The sequence below is a fragment of the Chelonoidis abingdonii genome, chromosome 1, assembly GCF_003597395.2.
Source record: "Chelonoidis abingdonii isolate Lonesome George chromosome 1, CheloAbing_2.0, whole genome shotgun sequence".
Taxonomy (NCBI): domain Eukaryota; kingdom Metazoa; phylum Chordata; order Testudines; family Testudinidae; genus Chelonoidis; species Chelonoidis abingdonii.
In genome coordinates this window covers 170,928,241-170,954,805 of record NC_133769.1, presented here as the reverse complement: position 1 = coordinate 170,954,805, position 26,565 = coordinate 170,928,241, and the positions used below count along the sequence as shown (strand labels likewise).

Genomic DNA, 26,565 nt, shown 5'->3' with positions numbered 1-26,565 from the left:
AACCTCTTTCTTAATTCAGATTGATCTGAGAGCTCCTTCAGAAAATTACCAAAACAGAATAGTGGACAGTTTTTTCAGGGTTGCCAAAAATTCAGAGATACTTTCTCCTTCTAGCTGGTTTCTTAGATGAAACATATGGTTCTGTTAAAAAATTGGTGGTAGGCACAAAAATGCATCTTTAGAATTTCTTTTATGTTCTCATATTCCAGCTTGTCAGGTTCTTGCAGAAAACTTTTACGTACTGCAAAAGTGGTTGTACACACCAATATTAGGAAACAGTCATCTATATCTTCCATAGCATTTGCATTAAAATATTGCTCAAGTTTCTGATCATATGTTACAAAATCTTTTCCTTCTTCATTACATTGTAAACTGTCCATATGCAGCCATTTTATCTGTGCTCTCTCTTTATTTTTCTAATATGCCTCAGTTCGCCGCCGTCTCTATGAAATTAGATAAAAACAAATAATCTTGCTGGAAGATTGCAACATCACACTGCTCTATTTCACAGAATTCAAAATAATACACAAGAACCCAAACCAGAGAGGAAGACAAGCAGGCTGCTCCCTAAGGCTGGGAGGCACAAATCATCCCTTCTTCCTTTAATCTGTCTCTTTTGAAACTGACTCCAAGCCTATGCTTTGTTACAGAGTCTCCCTAGCCTGCAAGCAGTCCCCTGAAATGATTGCTTACAATTCTAATGCAGTCCTCAATGCACCACAGTTGTCATGGAGGAAGCCTACATTAAAAAGGAATTTGGTCTAAGTCAGAGTTGGGGATTGAAGCCCATAGGTTCCTTTACTGCACTAAACACATGGAAAGGAATAAAGCAATACAGAGAGTGAGGCCCAGTCTAAACCTAAAACAAGTCCATGTAGTTCACTGCTCAGCGCTGTGAAAAATTTTGCATCCTGTGATGCAGTTAGGTCAACCCAACCACCTCTGTAGATGCAGCTAAGATGATGGAAGAATTCTTTTCAGAGAGATTGATTACCTGCAGTGACAGAAAATACCATTCCATCTATGTAGGAATGTCTACACTGCAGCAGCTGTATCTATGGCTACCTATAGCATGATGTAGCTATACCTCTGTAGCTGCTGTAATATAGGCATATCCTAAGAATGGGCGGGGGTGGCCTATAACCTTAGACGGCGTGGGATCTGCAGCAAACCAGACCCAACCGCTGTGGATCTCTAAAAGCTTTGGATCTGCGGGTCAAAAAAGGATTGAAAGAGTTTGGGGGAAGAGAGGCTCTGTAGAGGTGTGTGTAAGCAATTGATTTTTCATTTCAATAACAGAGATTGGACACATCAAGATTAGTTTTTTGCCACTTTTAAGGCTTATAAGCTTGCATACAGCTTCTCTTTCAGTGTAGACTATTTGAGGACTGTTTTTCAGATCTGCTTGGTGCAGTGTGCTCTCGAAGAGAAAAATAACTTCCTGACCTCACCTTAGGTATACGCAGAGCAAAAAGAACCTACCCTGGATCACTCAGCCAACCTAACATCTAAAACAGAGCAACGCAGACACTGCTTGTAGTCTATAGGGGCATTGGGGCTGCCTATTAATCACAAGGAGTAACAGACATAGGGGAATATTAATTACAACCTATGATTTTATATTTTCAGTCTTTTGCCAGGTTCTTGACTAAAACAAATCAAATATACTCGTCAAGCATCCAAATTCTGACCTTATTAGTAGTACCAGTAGTTACATTTTTGCATACATCTTGTTCTAGAGGGTTTTACAAAACCAGATATATTAAAGTAATACGTACCTTCACAACACACCACACAACAAAGGCAATGATGAGGATCAGCAGCACTATAGCTATCCAGTAGTAATGTGAGGATTTTTCTAAAAATGTATAGTTCATATTAATTTCAAACAAACAGACAATATTAACATTTCTCAAGTGTTTCAGAAGGTTTAAAGCTCATGTGCTCCATCTAAGTGAAATACACAGCAGTGCAAGCTTGACTTAATACTCACAACAGTCCACAATGCACCGGAATGGGTTACCTAAGGAGGTGGTGGAATCTCCTTCCTTAGAGGTTTTTAAGGTCAGGCTTGACAAAGCCCTGGCTGGGATGATTTAGTTGGGGATTGGTCCTGCTTTGAGCAGGGGGTTGGACTAGATGACCTCCTGAGGTCCCTCCCAACCCTGATATTCTGTTATTTTAATGGGCATGAGTCTATTATTTCTTTCCCGTTTATAATTCATAAAATTCTAACTGAGCTGGGAACTAATCTGTTCTTTCAATTAACATGACTTTACTCTTAACACTGAATTGCAATTTAATTTTTAATAAAAGCTTTTAAGGTCCTGCAATCTTAAGAGAATATACATTTTCAAATGATAAGTACATTTGCAACCCAAATTGCTGAAAACATGCTCCTTTGCTTACTGCTAAAGTCTCAAGGCAGAGCTCTGTGTGTGTGGTCTTATGGAGAGAAAGGTCTTGCCTGGTGACTTCCATAACAGTCTAATTAAAAATAAGATCAACTGGCCCCATTCTGTAAATACTGTCTTTGGATATAGTGCTCACTACCATGAGTAGCCCCACTGCTTTGCAGCCGGACCACTCAGCAGTAAATATTATGCCTGGTAGCAGGGCCAGCTTTAGGAAGTGCGGGGCCCAATTTGAATATCTAGTGGCGGTCTGGGTCTTCGGCAGCACTTCGGTGGCAGGTCCTTTGCTTGCTCCAGGTCTTCCCCAGCACTGAAGGACCCGCCACCAAAGACCCGGAACAAGTGAAGGACCCGCAGCCGAAGTGCCGCCAAAGACCCGGACCATCACCAGGTGAGTAAAAATTAAAAAGTTAGTCACTCTTCTTTAGGGCGCAGGGCCCTCTTAGGTGCGGGGCCTGATTCAGGGGAATCGGCCTAAAGCCAGTCCTGCCTGGTAGTACAGCTGGCTGAGAAATGGAAATCCCTTCCAGTGAAACATTTTGCATTTCTGTAAGAAGAATTGAGTGTTGGCTCAGGATGAAACCTCAGACCTTGATTGATTGGTTTTTGCAGGAAGGGTTTTAAAGAAAAAAAAATTGTTTCAGGAGACCCAAAACAGTATTGTTGGCTTCCCGTCTGAAAGCAGAAGGAGATGTTCGTTGGGCCATTAGTTATATTCATGAAAGTGTATGGCCTTTTAAGGAACTTGGGGCCATCTGCACTCTAACTGTAGCCTCTCCTCTCCTCTTTCGAGGTGAGATTGCTTCCTTAGAGTCAACTCCTGCTTACCCTACTCTTTTTATATTTCTGGAGTATGCATGCTTGTGGCTTAATGATGGATTATTGAAAAGGGGGGTTTCCAAACTGACCAAGAATCAAGCTTGCCCAAGATTGGACCACATTGTGAGGGTCCAAGATATGCGATGATGCCCTGAGTTGCTCAGAAAATCTCTAGGGAGGTGCCATAGGGTGGAGTAAGCTAGAAGTGCAATCTTGACCATTACGAGTGGAAGATTGTGTGTTCTAGGACCACCACACCAATAAAGGCTGACATCCCTGCTTTCAAAATCTGATCCTACAGAAACAGGAGACAAAGACAACCACAGGCTACACAAGCCTGAACAGCCAAGTTGCCCAGAAGACCATGCTGATGAGAGGTACTAACCAGAGACCACATCACCTGGTCCCACAAGCTGCATTCTTGACTCTGAAGACCACACATGCAAACAGTGAATCTTTGTTTGTTTTTCCTTAAGCAATCTTTTCCCCTTGTTTTATTATAGTGACAGAGGAACCACAGAGTCAAATTTCAGCAAGTAGCATTGGGCTTTGACACCTGGGGTTGCAGTGCCACTCAGTGGAGGCACTCTCTGCCCATTTTGCCCCCTCTTCTGGGTGGCCCTGATGCCAGGGGACAGCACAAAGGGACAGAAGAGGACAGCAAAACCCCTCTGCTCTATAAAATGGAAGTTAGAGTTGCTATGTTATCCAAGTAGGATAATCAGATCAGGGAGAAGCCAACAATAAGTCACTAAGCACATAGGAATGTTGGGAGGAGGCTAAATATTACCTTGAGTGCAAACAGGCAAACAGGTTTGAGTCTCAGTCTAAGATGTTCAGCCAGTGTAGTTGGCAGGAGCAAGATCCTGCAACTGGGGTTTAGAGCAAAACAGACAACTGCCTCCTTTAATCTTGCAGTTACCATTTGTAAGAACTGACCCTGTGTGGTCGGCTTTGTCAATCTGATTACTCAGTTAGTTGGTGAGTCAATTCAATAAATTCCTTGATTTATTGACCCAGTTCCATCTATGATCTTGATTTGATAATTAGTCTCTCTCATTCCCAGTTAGGTTAGTAACAGTTTATAGCAGTTAGCCTTAGCAAGCTTTCCATTTTAAGTTTGCTTGTTTATTAATTTGTAATAAAACCCATCCTAAGTATACAGAGAGCTTATTTCAAATTTGCAACTGTGGGAGAAATCTGGAGAATGAAGGTAAATTAACAGAAGTATTTGAGAGCCATATTCATGAATTCTCAGATTCCAAGGCCGATAGGTGCCAACTTCCCTTTTGCCCAGTGGGTGCTCGACCCCCCTACCACCAGCCATGCACCACCCTTACCCCCCCAATTCCACCTTTTCCCCAAAGTTTCCACACCCATTTCACCCTCTTCTCTCCAAGTCCTTGTCCCTGCCCCGCCTCTTCTCCGACTTCTCCCCAGTGCGCACCACTTCCCTGCTCCTCCCGCTCCTTCCCAGGAAGTCCAAAGAGCTGCCAAACAGCAGGAAGTGCTGGGAGGGAGGGGGAGAAGCATGGATGCAGCGTGCTCGGAGGAGGAGGCGAGGAGAGGGCAGGGAAACTTGGCTGCCAGTGGGTGATGAGCATCCGCTAATTTTTCCCTGTGGGTGCTCCAGGGCTGGAGCACCCATGGAGTCAGCACCTATGCCAGCGCCAGAAAGGACCAATGAGATCATCCAGTCTGAGCTCCTAGCTAAGACAGGCCAAAGAACAACGTGATCCTTTCCTGTCCCTAAATTAAAACCTTTGCTCCTCACATGGGGTGTGCTCTAGGGCTGGTCTACACTACGGGGTAAAATCGATTTTAGATACGCAATTTCAGCTACGTGAATAACGTAGCTGAAGTTGAATATCTAAAATCGATTTACTCACCCTTCCTCACCGCGCGGGATCGATGTCCGCGGCTCGCCATGTCGATTCTGGAACTTCGTTGGGGTTGGTGGAGTTCCGGAATCAATATAAGCGCACTCAGGGATCGATATATCGCGTCTAGATTAGACGCGATATATCGATCCCCCAGCAATCGATTTTAACGCGCCGATACGGCGCGTAGTCTAGACGTGGCCTCTGAGACACAAAGACAAAGCTAGAACTCGCATTGTGTGGAATCCTGCCTGTTTAACAAACACCTCCTCTTTTCTTTGCTCTATACTACACACACACACACACACACACACACACACACACACACACACTTGAAGCAATGCTGTCTGTTCTCAGATCCACACCAAACTTGGAGAAGTAGGGCACAATTTAAATGTACTGCTTCTTTCTCCATCACCCTTCATTACATCCAGCTGTATCTCTTCCTTTTCCCTCCCCACTCATCAAGTGAGGTATTTTAAAGTTCTCATTTTACTTAAGACTGAACTGGGATCCCTAAACCAGCTCTGGCCTAAGTAGTTGCGTTTAACAGACCATGCTTCTCAAACACTGTGATTGAGAGATTTTTGTTTGTTTGTTTTCATTTTGAAGTACTGCATGGAGAAAAAACTCCAAACAACAAATTACATTCCCTAACAATTGTTTACATTATAAATTCTGAATACTAGATTTAACTTACTATTTGACTTCACTGAGAGAGAATTGGAAAGAGATGGATAAGCTGTTCATTGAGTCCCCAGCACTACAATGATAAATATAGCCAAGAGGTCTCACAGCTAAAAATCCACTACAGGTCTCATAAAGTTTAGCCATGATATAAAAATTCACTTTTGTAAGTCTAAATAAATGTCTTCTATTTGGCATAAAATTGAAAAAAAATACAAAATAACTGTGTTGATCTCCAATTAATTTTCTTTATCAGCTGGCACTGTAGGGTGCAGTTTGTGAGTTTACCATATGTCTGAAGGCAGTTAGTGCCGAGATGTCTCCATCAGCAGATGGCATTTAGGACCTGATCCTGCAAGTTGCTGGGCATTCTCAGTTCCAGCTGAAGTCAGCGGGAACTGACGACGCTTGACACCTCACAAGGTTTTGTCCAAAATCAGCTACTGATGTAAGAAAAAATCTCTCAAGTAAATAAATCTCAATATTCAGAAAAGCCTAAACTTGCTTTATTCTCATCCAGATCAATATTTCTCTAATAAAATATCACAACATTATTCTATCTCTGTAGGAATATAGATCCACACAAGATTTAGATGAACTATGATTTTAAAATGTGTTGGGATATTAGCATGAACAACTGGCCCACAGCATGGAACCAAACAGAATGAAACCATAATAAAGAAGAGTAATTGTGTTCCACTTGTGGCAACCCTTCAAAATACCAGTGTGATATTATTTAAGGTTTGCCCTAAAATAATAGAAATAAAATATAATTAATTGGGTACCAGGTGCAATAAAGAATTGGCTATATGCGAAACTCCATCTGCCCTTAACTAAGATCTGACAATTGATAATAACATCACTTGTTTGTTAAAGGGTATAAAAGGGTAAACTCTTAAAGGGTTCATTGTTAATACCTGTCTGACCAAGTTGGAGCCAAACAATATGGGTCTAAATGCCCGTGGGGTTAGCCAATTTGTAACTATCTTGATCAAATGCCTATAAATGTTTTGTTACTGTTTGGATGGAGTAAACAGCTTTGTAGGCATGTTTAGAGCAATTGTATAAATGCCATTAGGTCTTTGGGTCTAATAAAGGAATTTATGGTTAAATTAACTTCAGCTTGTGTCTCTCAGAGGACTTGAGGTCATTTTTCCTGACATTTTGCAGATTTGAATTGACCTTTTTCTCCCCAACCTGCAGTGTAGAAATTGCGGCAACTTACCCCCAACGTGCAAAATTCTTACAGTGAGTTGTGTATAGTGCGGTGTTGAAATATTGCACATGTATTCTCCACTGTCTGCCAGAGTAAGATCCCTTAAGATTACTGAGTAGTCCTGTTCATTGATTTTCTCCCAAGAGAATCGAGTTTTAAACTGTTCAGGGGTTTGTGATGGGTTGTCGGAAGATGCCAGAACCAAGGTAGATGCACTTCTGATTATTGTCCAAGTAACTATGAAGTCTTTAGTATATGGAGACCCTTCAGCCATAAATTCACATGGAATTGAAACAGTATCTCCTTCCTTTTTAAAAAATGGATCTGAAATATACAATTTAAAAAGCAACAATTAATGGGAAAGCAATGGTTTGAGCAAGCTACTGTGAAGGATGCTCAGACTTTTTATGCACTATTTTTGAAGCAATCTTTGAAATAATTGTACTAATACTTCACTATAAGCCTCACAAGACATCCAACTGCAGAAACCACTTCTTGAAAGAGTCATTTCAGACACTGTAGTTCAGCCTTGGTAGCTGGTTTAAGAAACAAACAAAAAGGGGTGACGGTGTGGAAAGGTGGCAACTGCTTTGTATTAAATGAGTTTTTGTTTTTGCCACTGCAAAGAGGGTTTTTTCTTAGATGTGAACATTTCCCTATTGAGTCACCTCTACTAACTCTGTGACCTCGTATTAGCTTTGCTTTCTGACTCTTATGCAAACAAAAGGCATCCACAGTTTATTTTTACTATCTAAGCTGCCTGAAGGCCAAACAGTTAAAAGCATAAAAGGTGCAAAATTAGACTCCATGTATTTTTGGTTAAAGATCTAACGTTTTTAGAACACAGGTTCTAAATAAAGTTCATTATTAATGTACTAGTTTAAAATATGAAATTTAGATTTTTTTTAAAACCTTTAAGGGAGGAAAATATCTGGACACCACAATTGTTCGGTTCCTAACATTTCATCTTAGTTAATTGCCTAAAATAAAATATAGTTCTACCACACAGCTCCGAAAGTAAACAACAGTGGTGGAACAGAGTCCTCAACTATAAGGATTAGGAGAGGGAAAAAATATTAACATTCAGAGTGTGTTACTAGGTTTTTTTCTTTTATTTAAGGGGGGTGGGGAAGGCTTCCTAAAAGATACTTACAGATTAGTAGTGGTCAAAGGAAGATGTTAAGTAGGACAGAAATTCTCATATACTCACACAAATTCACAGTGCTTTGGGATGAAATATTGCAACCAGTGCTAGGTGTAGAGTTTTTGACTGAGAATAGTGACTCACCTCAATAGGCACAAATGAATGGAGAGGGATGGTTGGCAACTTGTATTGGGAGCAGGGAGCCATAACATTTCTACACTACATTAGCATGCTTGGTGTGTGGGACGAGGTCTACATGATGAGAAAGGGGCATGATTCCCAGCTTGTGTACACACAGTTACACTAGCATGCTAAAAATAGTAGCGTAACCATGATAGCATGGGCTGCAGCAACACAGGCTACAAACCCACCTGATCTCTGAGTACGTACTTGGGGCCGCTAGCCCATGTCATCACTGCCCATGCTACTGCAGCTACACTACTATTTTTAGTTCGCTAGCTCCAATGAGAGCTAGTACAAGTATGTTTTCACAAGCTGGGACTTGCACCTCCAGCTCATAGTGTAGATATAACTGACATGAGGGGATATAGAGAGTGACTCTGAGAGCCAATGTGGGGGGAAAAACTGCACCCCACATTGCTTCTTGCCTAGCTAGCAGAAGGCTACATGATCTCAAGAGGTTCAGGTAAGCAGCCAGAAATCTGGATGCTTATCCAGACCACTCCCCTAGCTCTTTTGAATTTCACTTGCTGTTAGTAAGGACAAGTTCTAGCCAGTGTGAGGTATTTATAACACTAAGCACCATGTGACCTTTAAGATGTGGGATTCCATTAATGAGCTACATTAATATGCTATAGTACACACATTAAGAACAAAATTCTGCTCTGCGGAATGCATAGTGGATTGAGAACTATAAGTTCTGTGCATGTGCCATAAGGAGCACAGAGTAGTGGAGTCAAGGTCAATCAAGCAGATCTGACAGGAAACTTTGCTCTTTCACTGCTGTTGCCTCAAGAAATATTTCTTAAGGGATAAGAGCCTCAGGAAAGCAATGGTTATTTGCTGAAATGGATTTCTAGAGAATGCAAAAAAAAAAAAACCCCTGATGCAGCAGGAGTCAATGCACCATAGGGGAGAGCTAAATTTCAGCGGCTTTGTTTTTCTTTATGGAGTAACACCATCTATTTTCTGCCCCAGTGTATTTTGTTATTTGAATCAGAACAATCTGTTTGGCTGCTGCTCCACTCCCCCTCCTTGGGTTTGAGTAGAGGTGAGGAGATGTGATCTGGGGAAGGGGGGGGGCAGAAAGAAGACAGGGAAGACAAATGGTAGTAAATAGACTCAAGTAAGCAATAGGGAATGGACTGAGCTAGGGACAGACTGGTAACTAGAACAATAGATGAGGAACAGTTCTCTCCCTGCCCCCCATCTCCCTGCTGCTACTTGTGCAGAGCAGGCAGTGTGAAAGGAGAATGCTTTAGGTCAGCCACAGGTAATGTCTGGCTGGGTCACCTGGACAATGGGAGAGAAAGAGAGCAGGGATGTTTTGGGACAATTTAAAAAAAAAAAAGACAAAAGGATGTTGTGTGTCTAGGCATGACATATGAACAATACTTATATTGTAAACTCTTCACAGCAGGGAATATCTCTTACTAAGTGATCTTTACAGTAATATGTGCAATGGATCCCAAATCCAGACTGAGGCTATTGAGTGCTACTGTAATATAAAATTAATCTGTGCACTAAACAAAGTTAGCTGCTCCAGTGTATTAAATGGGCATAAGCCAAGCCACAGCCATCTAGAGTTGGTTGTAGGCAAGTCGTACTATTGGGTGGTACTGCGTGATAGGTTTGCAATGACACTCCAAACCACATTATGGTTGTGTTGAAAAACTCCAGCCACAAACCTACTGAGGAAACCTCTGTGAGTTTGAAATAGTTCGAAATTCATTGTTGTGCAACTTGGGAGGTGCAAACCCACATGGTCAAAAGCTAAGCATGAAGTTGCCACACACAAAATAAATGCATTTCACAGTTCTGAAATTTGGGGGTGAATGTTGAGGAGTTTTCACTCATCTCAGCCTAACTGGTTTTATAATCAGCTGAGGTCTACAGAACTATACTCTTTCTACCAATCTAGCACAATGTACTCATTATGGCTCAACTGTCCTGGACTTTATATATGTTTAAGGGATGGAGAATAGTTCAATCCTACCTTCCATTTTCCATTCAGCAGTCCAGTTTTCGTTGTGAAACTGAATGTGACACTGGTAAGAAGAAACTTTGTTTGTAACATTCTGCTCACTTCTAACTGAATAGAGACGGCCATCTTGGGTTACTTCTATTTTTGTATTTTGCATAGATGTACTGTTATATGCCCATGATATGTTTGGCTCAGGATAAATACGAAAAGCAAAACATTTCAACAGTCTCTCTGTGTCTCGTTTTTCATATTCCATTGCATAAGAGGGGGAAACTGTAAAGACAAAGAAAAAAGTCAACATTCGGCTTAACTTTGTGTGATTGGTTTTCTGGAATAATATAGGAGAGAATCCACAGAACACAGAAGCCAAATCCAAGTATTTGTGTTTACTTCAGACTACAGTGTTGCATTTGCCTCATTATCAATCATCAGTTTCCAAACCTCTGTCAGAATCCACCCTCCTTACTTACTATTTAAGTTCACCCACTATCCAATTGCATCCTGCAGACCTGCAGTGATTTTAACCTCAAATGACTGCACTGTAGCTTTTCATCCTCTGCTAGAACTAGGTTATTTCTTTTACAGCTAGAGTGATAAGATGTCCCAATTTTATAGGGACAGTCCCAATTTTTGGGTCTTTTTCTTATATAGGCTCTTATTACCCCCTTACCTCCTGTCCCGGTTTTTCACACTTACTGTCTGGTCACCCTATTTACTGCTGAAATGCATCAGGGAAGTATAGAGCTGCCTTTTAGTGCTGATAGACAGGAAAGATATTGGTGCTACCACTGGTCTGAGGTATTTCAATTTCAGGTGAGAGGGAAGAGAATAAGATCTGCTACCTGTGCAGTTCAGGTGTGTTAAATATCCTCCTGACCTGTTACGTGAAGCCTGACTTCCACTTCTGTTTTATCTTGATTTGTCCCCACATAGCAGATGTAGGAGCCCGCATCATTCAGGCTCAGGTTATTCAGTTTCAAGGAGGCATTTCCAGTAGGAATTTGCTCATGAAAAAGGGATGTTCTCCCCTTGTACTCAGAGTCTTGACGTTCTAGCTGATCGTTCTCGTAGTAGTAGCTGTGCACATTTTTGTTCCCTTTCTTCCAGTAAATTACTTCACCTTTTGCAGGTGCAAAAGAGCAAGGCAGGATAAAATCTTCAGATAATCTCCCGGTTACCTCTTCAGGACCTTGAAAACACAATGCACATACTATAAGTGCATGAACATTTCTGAATGGGTTACCAAAAATAAATTAGGTAAATCCATGTACTTCCTCCCCCCAGCTCCACCTTCAAATAAGATTACAACTTTCAGTCCAGCTGAACTGATCTTCTGGCTCTAATAAATGCACATCTTCCACCATTTGTTTGTTTGTTTAAACATATGCCCATGTTATAATTTCAGGTCACCCTCATACCTCCCTGAAGCAGAGAGGGTGGGACGACAGTTACATAATTCTTACTCCAGTACACCAGTATTCTAATGCACGACACTCATGTTCAGACATACTCAACTCTGCATCACTGACATTCTAGACTGCGGCCTTCCAGTGCCCAGATAATAGAGATTTATATACAGTAACTCTTCACTTAATGTCGTCTCAGTTAATGTTGTTTCATTGTTATGTCGCTGATCTATTAGGGAACATGCTCGTTTAAAGTTGCGCAATGCTCCCTTATAATGTCATTTGGAAGCCGCCTGCTTTGTCCACTGCTTGCAGGAAGATCAGCCCGTTGGAGCTAGCTGGTGGGGGCTTGGAACCAGGGTGGACTGGCAGCCCCCCCACCAACTCCCCTAAGTTCCCTGTGAGGCAGCCGCCCAGCAGACTATCAATTGCCAGCAGTTCAGCTGTCCCTCCCTCCACTGCCGTGCACTGCTCCTGAAAGCCTCCTGTTTGCTTTTTCGGGGGCGAGGGGGGAAGAGAGGTGCTACTGTCAGGGTGTACCCGTCCTCACACTCCTGTACAATCTCCACAGGGCGGGGGTGGGGGGACATAACAAGGCTCAGGATGGAGGGAGCTTGCTGGCAGCAGCTGCTTTCTCAACTTCCTGATCTATTTAAAAAGGCAATGTACTTAGAGTGGGGTCAGAGTACTTAAAGGGGCAATGCGTCTCTCACACACACACACAGTTTTTGTGTGTGTCTATCTCTCTCTCACACACACACATGGTTTGCATCTCCATCTCTCTCGCTCTCTCTCACATACCCAAGCACTCCTCTGCACTTTGGAAAGCGGAGGGAGAGGTGCACTTGAGTGGGATAGCATGGGTTCACCATCATTTTCAGTTTCCACAGGGAATGTTTGCAGCCATTGCCATGCATCTATTGTGTCTCCTCCCTCCATTTGTGCTGCCTTGTAGAGTGTGAGGCTACATTAACAACGTGTTAACCCTTGATGGCTCAGCCAAGTGCTAGTTCATCATTTAGCAGCAAAGCATTCCCTGGGAAATATCCCACCCTCTGAGGGCTTGTCTACATTACCCACTAGGTCAACGGTGAAGACATCGCGGTAAGTAGATCTAAGTATGTTGACTTATTCACATAGCTGAAGTTGCGTAACTTAGATCAATCCCCCCTCCCCAATGTAGACCAGGCCTGACTCTACCACCTCAACCAAACTTCAAAATCATCATTGCTGTGTATAGTATTAAATTGTTTGTTTAAAACTTAGAGAGTGTGTGTGTGTGTGTGTGTGTGTGTATCCTTTGTCTGGCAAAAAAAATTTCCCTGGAACCTAACTCTCCCTATATATATTAATTCTTATGGGGAAATTTGATTCACTTAATATCATTTTGCTTAAAGTAGCATTTTTCAGGAACATACTACAACTTTACAGCTCCAGTATGCTGTGCCAACATTAGCTACATAGCCCTTTATATTGTTCTAACATTTATAAGTTAAACATAGCATTACTAGAGGTTCTTTTATCTCAGACGGTAGGGAGCCTGTTGATTTGGATCTAAAGTTCCCAGGTGCTCTCTCTACTGTTACCCTGAAGACCTGGGGAGCAACATCGGGTAGAATAGCTGATAATTGATACTTGTCAGTATAATAAGAGAATTGTTACAAATTGGTATCTGATTGATATATTTGGAATCGGGACCAACACTGACTTTAACTAGGGTGACTGTATGTTAACCACAGCTATTGAATGGAACGTCACACCTGCTCTAGGGTATATCATCATCATGTTGTATTCCAAGGGCTGCAGCCTACAGAGGAGAACAGACCTGCTACAGATAATGAAGATTCTCAAGTGTGAGGGGCTGATGCTTTAGAACAGAAAGTTCCAGCATACTAAAACCTATCTACTCAAGAACCCTGTTGTTCTTAGACTGTTGCTTTCATGTGCTTCAAGCTGCCTTTATATATCAAAGGAGAAAAGAGCACAGGCAAGTTTGTGTTTCCTTTGCTGCAATGCAATCCATTTATGAGGACATCCTTGTTTTGCTTTGAATGCCTTATATCAATTGAGTGCCTTAAGCTGATTCTTTACCATGATTTTTATCTTGACAATGTCCCTTTAAGTAATTCACCTCTTGGAAAAAAAACAACTTTAATTTCTTTATCATTTCCATGAACACACAGCTAAAACTTACCTGAAACTACAGTATTCAAATGAAACAGAAAGATGAGTATTTTCTGCACCTTCATGTCTTCTTTGATTTACAGTAGTTTCATTTCTAACTGATAACATAGAGGAGAAAAAAAAAACAGTTTAAGGTCTGTAAAATGTTTATCCTATTGTATTGTAATAATCAACAATTATTATAATGTTATTTATATAGCTCTAGATGTGAAAGGGCCTTTCTAGACATAGTGCAGGTCTGTTATCAAGAGTTTAAAGTCCTGATTCTGCAACATTTCAAGTGGGTGAACTCTTGCAACATTGTGGAGCCCCAGTGACTTTAACAGGGCTCCAGGCTAATGCAGGGATGCATACCTATCAGCTATATGATCATGGACCTAAATAAGAAATATACAAACAACTCCACTGCTAATCCCAAGTATTCAAAAATCAAGAGAGTCAGGCCCTCAAAATCATAAAGGGCTTAAAAATCACAATTTAAAAGGGAAAAAAATGTCTTCTGGTTTCTGGGCCTTCAGCGTTCATATTGTCAAGATTTTCTGGGCAACTTTGAGGGCTAGAAACTTGATTTAACAAAAAGGAAAAGTGATAATATCACATAAAAGAAAATTACCAGTCTTTAATCTGTTGTGAGGAACCATTAAAGACAAAGAAAAACTGATTTTAAACAAATGTGATAAGACTAATTATTGTATGCAGCAAAGTTATGCAATTAACAAGTTGTCTTTATAGTTCAGAGAATAGTGAGATTTAAACTAACAGCTCAATTCTGCCCCTATTTATCATCATCATCATCATGTTACCATGATGCTTCTAGCGTTTAGGGCAGTGACAGAGCTCCTCCACTGTTTGTTTCTGGCAAGTCTTTCAATGGTTCCCCAGTTGTGCCCCAGGTTTTTCAGCTCAGTTTCCATAGCTCTTCGCCATGTTGTTTTCGGGTGGCCTTGTTTTCGCTTGCCTTCAGGTGTCCATCTTATTGCTACTCTGGTGATGGAATCAGTTTTCATCCAAAGCGCAAGGCCAATTCATCTCCAGTGTCTCCTGGCAATGATGGTGCTCATATCCTCTTGGCTGCACTGTGTCAATAGATCTTGGTTTGAGATTGTTCTGGGCCAAAAGGTGCAGAGGATTTTTCTGAGGCAGGTTGCATGGAATGAAGACAGTTTGGACTTGTCATTTCCCAGTATTCGGTACTGTAAAGTAATGTTGAAAGTACGCAGCTCTGAGTTCGGTTTTGTATTATTTTACTATTTCCAGACTGTATTTAAGCTCCTGAAGGTGTTCCTGGCTTTACTGATTTTGTTCCAGATGTCCTGGCTTGTTCCACCATCCTGGCTGATGGTGCTGCCCAAGTCTGTGAATGTTTCTACACTGGTGAGAACATAATCCTCTATCAAGGATGGTGAGGCAATATTAAAGGTTATATTATCAGTCCTATTGTGATTGATTTGTTTTCAAAACTGAGCTCACAGTGATCAATGCTGCAGGTAAAGTTGAAATAGAAGCTTTTGATGATGTTGATTATACGGAGAGAGATTCCATGTGCCTGCAGAATGCACCATAGGCTGGTCCTGTGAATGCTATCAAAAGCCTTCTCAAAGTCTATGAAGTTTATGTAGAGCTGCTGTTGCCATTCTAAGCACTGTTCTGTTATGTTTCCTATAGTTAAGATCTGGTCTGTGCATCCATGCCCTTTCTGAAAACCTGCTTGCTCTTTTCTGAGAATGCTATTAACATATCTGATATACACTGGACTATGTTCTTACACAAGACTTTGCTTGGCACAGATAAAAGTGTGATACCATGCCAGTTATTACAATCACTGAGAGCTCCTTTCTTTGGCAACTTCACTATAATCCCATTGGTCTACTCACCTGGCACTTTTCCCCCTTCTCAGACTGATGTAAATAGAGGGGCCAGGATAGATGCTGCTAAATTTGGATTTACCTTGAACAATTCTGCATTCAAGTTATCCTTGCCAGGAGCTTTCCCATTTTTTAAGGATTTGATGGCTTGAATAATCTCTTCCTTAGTCGTGGTGTCTGTGATATCAACACAGCCCCTAGTTAAGCAATACTTCATTTGTGTCAGGGCTGAGCCCCAGCACTTCTAGGCTTGGGCAGTTCACAGCCCTGGCACCTCTGCCTGGCTGCATCAGTTATGAAAATAAAAACATTGCTTGAGTCCCAGCACCTCTTTCATTACAGATTAAGCACTGTATTTAAGTTCAAGAGTCCAATACTGTCAACATTTTTGAAACAGTTGGTTCTGTAGCCACATACAATGTGATGCACTATCTGACTGCTGCTTTTATAGAAGCTGCTGGAACGGAAGTGTTTTCCTACTCCCCTTTCCTATATGGCTGGGGGCAGGTGTTTCCTGTCATCAGAAAGACCCAGATGGGTTAGCAGTATAACAGTATGTCCCTACCTGGAAGTCCCCTCTGAAGACACATGAAGCAGCCATCCAACACCTCCTGAAAACACATATAAAATGATAAGACAGAAAAGGTTAAGTTAGAAGTTTGGCTGGGGCCTCGAGAAGCAGCAAGAGCGAAGGCAGAGGAGCTCCCCTTAGAAATTAAAGTTATAGAGTTGAAACTTCAAGCAAACGGTCAGGTGTTATCCTGTTGCCAATGTATGCGAACAGATCCTGTAAGGTCCAGTTTGTAGAATCTGCACAACTGGCCCTTGAAGAGTTCCAGCCAATTTTAATCTCATTTGCTTCTATGTTATAATTTACAGTGCTGCGGCATGTTTCATCCAGAAAGTTTGCAAGTCAACTTCAATTATATAGAGGATAACTGAAATAAATTCATGGCCACGTGTATACCGAAATCAAGGTTGCCAGTTAAACTGCCCATACAGATCTGGAGGTGCAAGGAAGATATAGAAGCTAGAGCCTCCTGTTTTAGAAACACAGACTTCTATCATTTTAGCCAAAGGAAAATCATCCTCCACTAGTCGCTACTATTATGGCTGTTACCCCTTTGCTAGCCTATACTTGGGGCCTTGCTGTTTTTCTTAGGAGGAGAAATTGATGAAAGAAGTCAGGATTTCTTCAGAGCAATCCTGTTTATTCACATACAATGTACACAAAAGTCCTGTTTCCCTGAACACAGTAAGAACTAATAGCAGGTAGTTTTCACTAAGAAATCCAAGTGTACCCTTCTAGCCCAAAAGAAGGCCTGTCTCTGGGCTACCTCCCCGGAGCCCTGATCACACCTGTTTCTTCTGCTTTCAGCTTCTCATACACACAGCTGCAACCAATCAATCACCAAACCACTGTGTTTCACAATCAGTCCCAAGGAAACCCCACAGTCCACATAGTTTAGCTTCTGTTCAGTGTGGCCCATTGCCTCAAGCAGTGGCTGTCTATTGTTTATATCTATCACTGCATTAAAGGGTATTTAATTCGTCCTTCCATTTAGCTTGAAAGAAAGGTACTTAGTACATCCATCAACTTTAACAGCCACTGGAAGGAACAGATATGTCTCCTAAGCACTCATGCTGGGAGGTGGCAGCAAGCCACAGAGTGCAGATGACTGGCCCAGACTCCTGAACTACCTGGCCCCACAGGAAGGAGATGACTGGCCCGGACCACCCGACCCCTCAGAAGACAGATGGGTGACCTGGACCACTGACTGGCCCAATCCCAGCAGAACTTCTTCTGGCGATTGAGGCCCCCAAAGATAAACTTACCTCAGTGGACCAGCTGGTACCTTTGGAGGGGGAGAGTGCAAATGGCCCAGAGAAGGTAGACCCCTGTCTGGCTGCAATGCTGGCAGAGGGTGATTCAGCATGTTACGACTTGGGTCCCCGTTGACATGGTGGCAGACCCCTCCATCACGCTTAGGGCCCTGGGCTGGGATGCAATGGAGCAGGAGTGCCTGCATCCCCACTGCCACCCAAGCAGTGGGTAGCAATCTCCCCCTCCTTCAGGCTAGCTGAAGGAAAGCCTGAGCTTCCTGACTTTGTTTGCAGACCCATCTGAGTACAAGGTTGGAGCTGAGTGACTTTGTTTCCTGCCCTGCTCTGAACCAGAGCCTAGGCTGATTGACTATTTGCAGCTCCACCTGAGTGAAGGCTTGAGGAGGTACTAGGGCTGCAGGGAGGCAGACAGGGCAAGAAAAGGCAGCGAGTCCAACCCCCTTGCCAGTGATGAGTGGCCATTTCAGACTACCATTTGTCCCTGAGAGAAGGGGCTAGATGATGACTGGCAGTAGCCACTGAGGTAAGGTGGGTATAGGGGTTTGGGGTTCCCCTGGGAGGGGAGACCCAGAGTGTGGGATACTGTCATGGGGCAGCAGCCCATGGTAAGGGGCACCAGTGTCTGAACTGGTGAAGATAAAGGGACTGCAGAGGGGCAGGTAAGGGCAGGGGAGTAAAAGACCAGAAGAGAGCTCTCCTGAGCTCAATGAGCTAAATCCCAGACTGACCAGCAGGAGGCGCTATGGCAGTGAGTGTTCCATCCTGCTACACCCCTGTAGGTTTCAAATTCTATCCAGTGGAAAACCATACTATACGTATGCCCTAGAGGGTAAATTACAGTTGTATCTATATGATAAGGCAAATATCTCTGGGGTGGCTAGGACAAGGAAGGTATTCAATATGTCCAGCCATACCTTTCAGACCCCCAATTCTAATCTTTCTTCTCATCTGACCTTCCACCCTCGTGGCAGTTGCATGAATGACTCAGGATGTGTAGGGAATAGTTTAAAACCCAGTCCAGATAAAATAGAGGTAATTACGGTAGGTTGGAGTAAACAGCTGTAATCTAGAAACAAAGTATATCAACGACCCTGCTGGAGGGGTTGTGACTGCCATTTCTGACAGTGTGTAAAACTATATTATCACTATAGGAAAAGTAGGAGGAGTGAGTTGCCTTTAGGAAAGACACTTGAATAACCTGGTAAAGAGGGTGAACACCATGGGAGGTGGGTATCATAGACTGGGGAGGCTGTGCCTCCCCAGGCAGCCTGGTGCAGTCGCAGTGCTCTGCCCTGGCCCAGACTGGTTGGCCGGCCTGCCAAGGAAACTCAGGACAGTTGGCGCTGGGGCCACGCTGTCCACCCAGTCCTTGGACCACGCCGCCCAGCATACTGGGGCTGGCATGCTGCAGCCACCCTGTCCAGCCACCCGGTGCTGGAGCCACAGTGGGGGTGCTCTGGGCTACTATGGAGGAGGGAGGGCCGAAGGGGAGGGGCTGAGGACTAGCCTCCCCTCAACAGTCAGCTCACTGGCTGCCCACAATAAACACCTGAAAATTACCTAGCATGAAGCCGGTATGACTCTTTATAGAGCTATTAAAACACAATAACTCACACCTTATCAAAACTATGGCACTCACAGCTAAATTGGATCTTAGAGGGGAGGTGTGAAATTGTGGCCATGTAGTCCAGGGAGCTGAACTGACTGGAGCGTGTGAGGTAAGATGTCCTGCCAGTATACGTATCCACAGACATCCTCCTTGACCATCTTGGTTAACAGGCATTGATGGACCTAACCAGTTCTCTTCTGAACCTAGTTATACATTTGGTCATCACTACATCCCAGAGCAACGAGTTCTATAGCTTAATTCTGCATTGTGTGCAAACATATTTCCTCTTGTTTGTATTAAACTTGCTGTCTATTAATTTAATCAGTGACCTCTGGTTTTGTATTATGGAAAAGGGTAAATAACACTTCTTGATTCTCTTTTTCCACATCATTCATGATTTTATAGATCTCTGTCACACCCCTTACTCATCTCTTTTCTGAATTGAACAGCCCTTATATTTTTAGTCTCTCCTCATATGCAAGCTATTCCATACCCCTAATCATCTTTGTTGCTCTTTTCTGAACTTTTTCCACTTCCACTGTATCCTTTTTTGAGATGAGTGACCAGAACTGGACACAGTATTCAAGTTGTAGGGACACCATGGATTAGTAACATTGTGATATTTTCTGTCTTATTTTCTATCCCTTTCCTAATAGTTCCTAACATACCATTAACCTTTTTGACTGCTGCTGTGCACTAAGCTGAAGTTTTCACGATGACCCCAAGATCTCTTTCTTGAGTGGTAACAGCTCATTTAAAACCCATCATTATATATGTGTAGTTGTTTTCCAAGATGCATTACTTGCATTTATCACTGTTGAATTTCATCTGCCATTTTGATGCTCATGCAGTGTCACCGTATAAGGATCCACCACTGGAGTGGTCCCTGGATATTAGAGAGAGAAGATAGATGAGGGATTATATTTTATTGGCTCCACTTCTGTTGGCGAGAGAGACAAGCTTTTGACCCACATAGAGCTCTTCTTCAGGTCTGGGAAAGGTACTACAAGCACCACCACTAAATACAAGATGGAACAGATAGTTTATCTGTGACACTCCTAGTGGAGTAACTATTTTTACCAGTTGAAATAAAAGCAGATTTGGATCCTATAAAACTTGTCTGGTTTCAGAACAAGGATTTATTTATTCCTTAGCATACGGCATTTCAGATGATCGCTTACTCTCTATGATTGTAACCTGGCAACAGCTGATTTAAAGTATGTGTAAGTGCTTACAAGAATTAAAGCTCTTAATACTTCTATCAATAAGGAAGTAAAGCTAACTTGGAAAGCTGCAGGTAGCCAAAGCAGCATATTAGTCCAGATGACTTTTGTTGCACAAAAAAGAATACATGACTACAGTCTATAAATTGTTAAATCCCTGCATTAGCTCAAGGGGGCCAAACCCTAGATGTTTTCCATCTCTAGTTGCAATAGACCAAATCCAGGGTGCATTTACATGTTAGAAGCCCCTTATCTTGTATGCTGTCTCTGTATTTCAGAAACCAGCACTGAAAGGGGGCAACGTGACGCTGCTGTTACAGAACTCAGTAATTTCAGTTTACAGTGGTGGATCCTTATATGGGTTACTTCAGAAATTATCAGAAACCAGCATGTATGTCGCAACTCAGCAGAAGTAGCCAAAAGTTGAGAAGTCTTGTGGGATTCTGTAATATGTTCTCTTTGTGCTATTTCTTCTGCCACCATTCCTCTTGGGGGCACTTTACCTAATTGGAAACTGATTTTTTTCATAAAGAAGTATATGCCAACACTGCAAGTTTTTCTTTAATAAAAAGGCAGAAGTGGTTTAAAAGTCAGAAAGAGGTAGGCTGACCAGACAGCAAGTGTGAAAAATCAAGAAAGGGGCTGGGGAGTAATAGGTGGCAAATATCAGGACTGTCCATATAAAAATGGGACATCTGGTCATCCTAGAACAGGGGTGGGTACACTTTTTAGCCTGAGGGCCATAACTGGGTATGGAAATTGAATAGCAGGCCATGACTGCTCATAGGGAAATCGGGGATGAGGGCTCTGGATGGGGATTAGAGGTTGGGGGTACAGAAGGGTGCTCCAGGCTGGCACCAAGGGGTTCAGAGGGAGGGAAAAGGATCATGGCTGAGGCAGGGCGTTGGCAGCAGGAGGGGCTCAGGGGTGCAGGCTCTTGGCAGCGCTTACCTCAAGCAGCTCCAAGAAGCAGCGGCATGTCCACCCTCTGCCTTCTACAAAGAGGCGCAGCCAGGTGGATCTGCATGCCACCCTGTCTGCAGGCACCGCCCCTACAGCTCTCATGGGCCACGGTTCCCGGCCAATGGGCAGCATGCAGAGCTCGGCCAATGGGCAGCATGGTCAATGGGCGGGGGCAGCATGCAGAGCCCTTGGCTGCCCAGAGGGCAGGGGCGGCTCTAGGGATTTTGCCGTCTCAAGTACGGCAGGCAGGCTGCCTCCGGCAGCTTGCCTGCGGAGGATCCACTGGTCCCGCAGCTTCTGCAGACCTCCCGCAGGCATGCCTGCGGGAGGTCCTCCAAAGCCGCAGGACCAGCAGACCCTCTGCAGGCAGGCCACTGGAGGCAGCCTGCCTGCCGCCCTCGCAGCGCCAGCAGAGCGCCCCCCACGGCTTGCCGCCCCAAGCACGCACTTCGGCAGGGGTGACTCCAGGCCCCAGCATGCCGAGGGGGGACATGCCACTGCTTCTGGGAGCCAAATGGAGCGGGGCAAACCCCCCACCCCACTGCCTGGCTGGCACGCCAAAGCAGGGCAAGCCCTGGACTCCACTCTCCGGTGGGAGTTTGAGGGCTGTATTAAAATCTCTGGAGGGCTGGATGCAGCCCCCGGTCTGTAGTTTGCTCACCCCTGTCCTAGAATTAAGCCAGGTCGGTGCTAGAAACTTTTGCTAGTATAGCAATGTTGGTTAACGGGGGTGGTGTGTGTGTGTGTTTTACATTTCTAAACAAGCAAAAGCCCTAGTAAAAGCAGTTACACTGGCATAAAGGACTTTTGCCACTATATTTTATCTTGCTTGCCAAAGTAGCATAAACTAAACTATACCAGCAAAAGCACTTTTTTTTTGGAGGTATAAACTGGATCTACACTTAAGAGGGTTTTGCCAGTATAGCAGCAAAACTTAAATTCCAGGTTGTAATGTCTAGCTGACACTCATATCCACGATTCATATGATATGGAGTAGAATTGATAACAATGTACACTGAACTGCATGCCCACTTTCCCTCTGTTCCCTTTGTATGTTCCCTCTTTTCCACCTTCCACCATGGCAATGTGTCTGTGTGGCCTCCTCTCCCCTCACCATCCTCTTTCCACTTTTATTTCTTGTTGGCTCAGTTTGGTGAACTGCTGCAGCTAATGGCCAATCTGGTTAAGCAATATGCAGCACACATTGGTCTGGTTATTAATCCAGATACAATTAAGTCACTGGCTATTACCATTAAGTAGCCTCCACCTCCAGATTACTACCACTCCAGTATTAACCTGTGCAGACATAACAAGCAGGTAGCAACAGGGTCAGCACTTCCATTAGGCGACCCTAGGCAGTTGCCTAGGGCGCCAGGATTCAGGAGGCGGCATTTTGTGCACTCCCCACGGGGTACACGGGAGCTTCCGGTTCCGCTCCCGTCACACCACCAAAGAAGGACCTTCTGCCGACATGCCGTGGAAAACAGCAGCAGGCAATTGAGCAGCTCAATGACTGCCGCTGTCGCCTGCGGCATTTTGGCAGATGGAAGTGGAACCAGAAGCTCCCGCACGCCCCGTGGGGAGCACGCAAAATGCCACCGCCCAAGTTCTGCCTAGGGCACCAGAAACCCTGGCGCCGCTCCTAGGTAGCAACTGTCAAACACTGTACTTGGGAAGCAACAGACTGGAGGATACTCAAAAGATGGGGGTACTCTTACAGCAGCAAGCATGTGTGTCAAGCCCTTCAGCGGCATCTGTGGAGACGTTGAGCCACCAAGATTACTACAAAGCTGTGGCTCTCCAGAACTATGGTTATACCAACTGTATTATGGGCAGTGAGGAAGGATGAAGAGTGGCAGACTGACATTTTTGATTCTTTGTCTTTATCAGCTGCTCCATATTAAGTGGCAGGACAATCTTGGCAATGAGGGTAGTGGTAGCTGAACCCAACAACTCTCTCCATCAGCAGCAGTTCAATTGCAGTGGCTTTCTTGATATGCATATATTATTAGGACGGAAGACCAACAAATTACAGAGTGCATTTACTAAGGAATGCCAGTATATAGTCAGTAATCAGGTGGTCGGCAAAAGCTTTGGTGGTGCAGTAAGATCACCAATGACAGAAAGACTGAACATCCGGTCACACTGTCTTAAAGCCCGAGCTAGAGATCAATTTGGCTGGCTTTCAATGTGAAAGGAAGCTATGTTCTTTTGGAATTTGCCATGATGACTGATGTGTAGCTACTACCGCTAGAGAGAGGCTTGCATATATTGGTTGAAACTGGATTCTCCAGAGACCAATAGACAAAGGATTTTGGCATAAATAACCTCAGTTTAAATTGAATCAAGGCCTTCTATCTGATCCAGCAAACACGCAGGATCTCCAATCCACAGAGGGCCCCGTTCCTTAGGAAAGGGTTGGAATGGCTTTGGCATACTGAGGCCACACAAGAGTGAATGTGCTTGTTCTGAGTTGAAGCTGTGATGATTTTATGACCACAGGAGAGATCTCTATGTGGGGTCTGAAGGACTAATCACCAACCAGAGCCCTTACAGGAGTAATGGGGTGATCTTTGATAAGCATATTAGCATGTGCAAAAATTCTTTTGTTTTTAATACATTTTTTCCAAAATGCTTTCACCTTGAGAATAAATGTACTTGCTATAAAGAGCTGTGTGGTAACTTAACTGTGGCAATTACACTGTGTACATCTATGAGGAGAGAAATGAAGTAAGCCTGCTTAGGTAGTCTGGCTGATGCTGGGGAGGTTGCAGTATAGCCAGGCAACTTCAGCATGGAAATACCCATCAGAAAAAGACTTGCATCTCCACCCAACAGCAGGGAAGTCAGAAGCCCTGAGCAGGTGTCCTTGCTGGACCACACAGGGAGAGTACAGGTGCTGATGCCCTGAACTGTGTCAGTTAAACAAGAGGTGTTTTCCATACTCAGATATCTGAGCCTGCCTCTAGTGAGTCCTCTCACTCTCTCAAACACACAAAAATGAAACCAATCAATCCATCAGTCTCTGCTTTTCCAGCCAGTCCCCAGGTAAACTCTTCTATCTACATGGCTTAGCTTCTGATTGGGCTTGCTCTGTGGAACCTTGTCTTGTGTTGCTAGTGTCCTCGTCCTTCAGCTATCACTACACAAAGGGGTATTTAACTGCTCCCTCCATTTAGGACAAATAAAAGATAGCTAGTATATCCACTGATTTTTACCAAGTCTGAGACTGATCTAAAGAGCCAAGACATGTTTGATCTAGTGTAATATTATTCAAGTTGTTAGAGCTTCTAAACATTTTGTTGTGAGTATATTCCTAATGGAGAAACAAAGCAGGTGAGAATCTCTTATTGGACCTCAACCACCTTGTCCTTCTACTATCCTGTGACAGACATGGCTACAACTACACTACATAGAACTGTGGAAGATACCAAATTTAGCCATCTGAAATGAAAACCAAAAAAGCATAAGCTGGTCCCGTAAAAGATATTACCCTATCCACCTTGTCTCTCCATTTAGAATAGGACAGAGTTACAACCACACTGGATATACTCTTACTGACTGTTAGATACTTCAATTCACATTAGTTTTGAAAAGTTGTTAGCAAGTCAAACTTAATGGCAGTAAATCAAAAAAAAAAAATCAGATTTGTTGTTGAAATTTAGACAGAGAAAGAACTGTGAGCCTGAGGTCAGGCAACAGACTAAGTAGTAAGAAACCTATGAACAAATGTATTTAAGGAACAAACAGGACAATAGGATAATTATGGCATTTTAGTTTTGAAAGTACCTTTTAATAAGTTAAACTAATTAAATTACTGACCAAACAAATGCATTCTTAATAGCACAACTCACATTTCCCCGTCTTTAACAGCAGTTAATCATATTTTTGTTAAGCATTTGGTCTAAATTGCAAAAATGGTACTCACAGTAAATGAAATCAGTGCTGCCACATAGTCAGCTGTTCAAAACTGAACTATGCCTCTCTATAGAAAAATGTGGGTGGGGTAAGCAATATTCCTGGAGGTCAAAAGTCTATTCAAGTACACCAAAGACTTGAGAGCTGAAAGGTGTGTTGCTCTTACAATTACGTAATAGATTTACTGCAGCTGAAAGACATGAGGGACAGACGAAACCTGTTCTTATTAAGTATTTGGTAGTGCCCTTGTATGCAGCTGGGTTTGTGTCTTTCCTGGAACCGCAGATGAATTTCATCCTTTAAAAGCCAGGTGCTTCCAAGCTGAGTCTGACCGTGGGAAATAGACAGGGTTAGGCCAAGTTTATCCTCAGTAGCAAGTGGAAACCATCCCACCTCCCAAATTCCTAGACTTACCCTTCTGCCGTTCCCCCAAAACACAACAGGCGAGGAGCTTTCACACACCAAAGCCCTGCTGTACCCCAGAGAGAGAAAGAGGGAGGCCGAGGTAATTGCTTTGATTGGATCCACTTCTGCTGGCGAGCCAGGCAAAGCTTTCAAGCTTACCCCCAGCGCTCATTCAGGGCTGGGAAACTACCTCAGGGCGCCACAGAGAGACTGAGGAGCCAGAGAAAGCAGCACTGTTTCTGCCTGGTTATGAACCAGGGACCTTTTGCATGTAAGGAAAATATGATAACCAGGGGCCAGCAAGGGAGCGAGCTGCCCCCAACCTGCCCAGTCACAGCTCGGGCTTTATCTCAGCCACGGTCCCCTCTGCCCTGCAGCCCAGGGGCAGCGCTGCTGCAGCGTGTCCGCCCGGAGCGCGGGCGGGTGGCTTAGTCTCCCATCCGCTCCTCATGTGTGGGCGGGGCGGTTGCAGGGGGTCCCTCGCCCGCTCCCCACCGTGGGGGCCTCAGGCGCTGGGAGGGACTCCCCCCTCTCTGCCCCGGCTCCGGCCGTGACGTCACTCGCATCCAGCGCAGGCTGCGAAAAAAGACGAGGGGAGGGGGCGGCCCTCTGGTCGTTCCGCCAATCAGCTCTCGGCTATGGCACTAAGCCCCGCCCCTTAGACCCAACTACGACTCCTCCCGCCCCTTTTTGCGCTCAGCCAATCAGTGGGTGGCGGGGAAGAAGACGAAAAGCCTCTTCTCCCCCCCGCCGGAAGACAGGGCAATGACTGCTCAGCAACGTATCCATGGGGCCCAGTCTTTATGGTTTTCCTCTACAGTCC

General features: G+C 43.8%; 1 protein-coding gene across 2 annotated transcripts; it reads right to left on the bottom strand.

The window, feature by feature from the left end:
* Nucleotides 1-352: 352 nt before the first annotated feature.
* On the bottom strand, nt 353-25,905 carry HHLA2 (HHLA2 member of B7 family). 2 transcript variants are annotated; one of them, XM_032780261.2, is made up of 8 exons: nt 25,348-25,905; nt 16,345-16,390; nt 13,925-14,012; nt 11,202-11,513; nt 10,337-10,597; nt 7,026-7,340; nt 1,779-1,858; nt 353-443 (listed from the first exon to the last, which is right to left on the bottom strand). In XM_032780261.2, exons 3-8 carry the CDS (start codon nt 13,977-13,979, stop codon nt 417-419), a joined length of 1,050 nt encoding a protein of 349 aa, XP_032636152.1. In that variant the 5' UTR covers nt 13,980-14,012; nt 16,345-16,390; nt 25,348-25,905; the 3' UTR covers nt 353-416. The 2 variants fall into 2 exon arrangements, with proteins under 2 accessions (XP_032636152.1, XP_032636153.1); XM_032780262.2 differs by lacking the exon at nt 16,345-16,390.
* Between the last annotated feature and the right edge of the window lie 660 nt (nt 25,906-26,565).

Bases quoted from the DNA above. Each gene is read 5' to 3' on its own strand.
- HHLA2 (XM_032780261.2), bottom strand. From the start codon at position 13,979: ATGAAGGTGCAGAAAATACTCATCTTTCTGTTTCATTTGAATACTGTA. The intron at 11,514-13,924 runs GTAAGTTTTAGC...TGTGTTTTCAAG, and splicing joins TTTGAATACTGTAGTTTCAG to GTCCTGAAGAGGTAACCGGG. The intron at 10,598-11,201 runs GTCAGGAGGATA...TTGTCTTTACAG, and splicing joins AGTCAGGCTTCACGTAACAG to TTTCCCCCTCTTATGCAATG.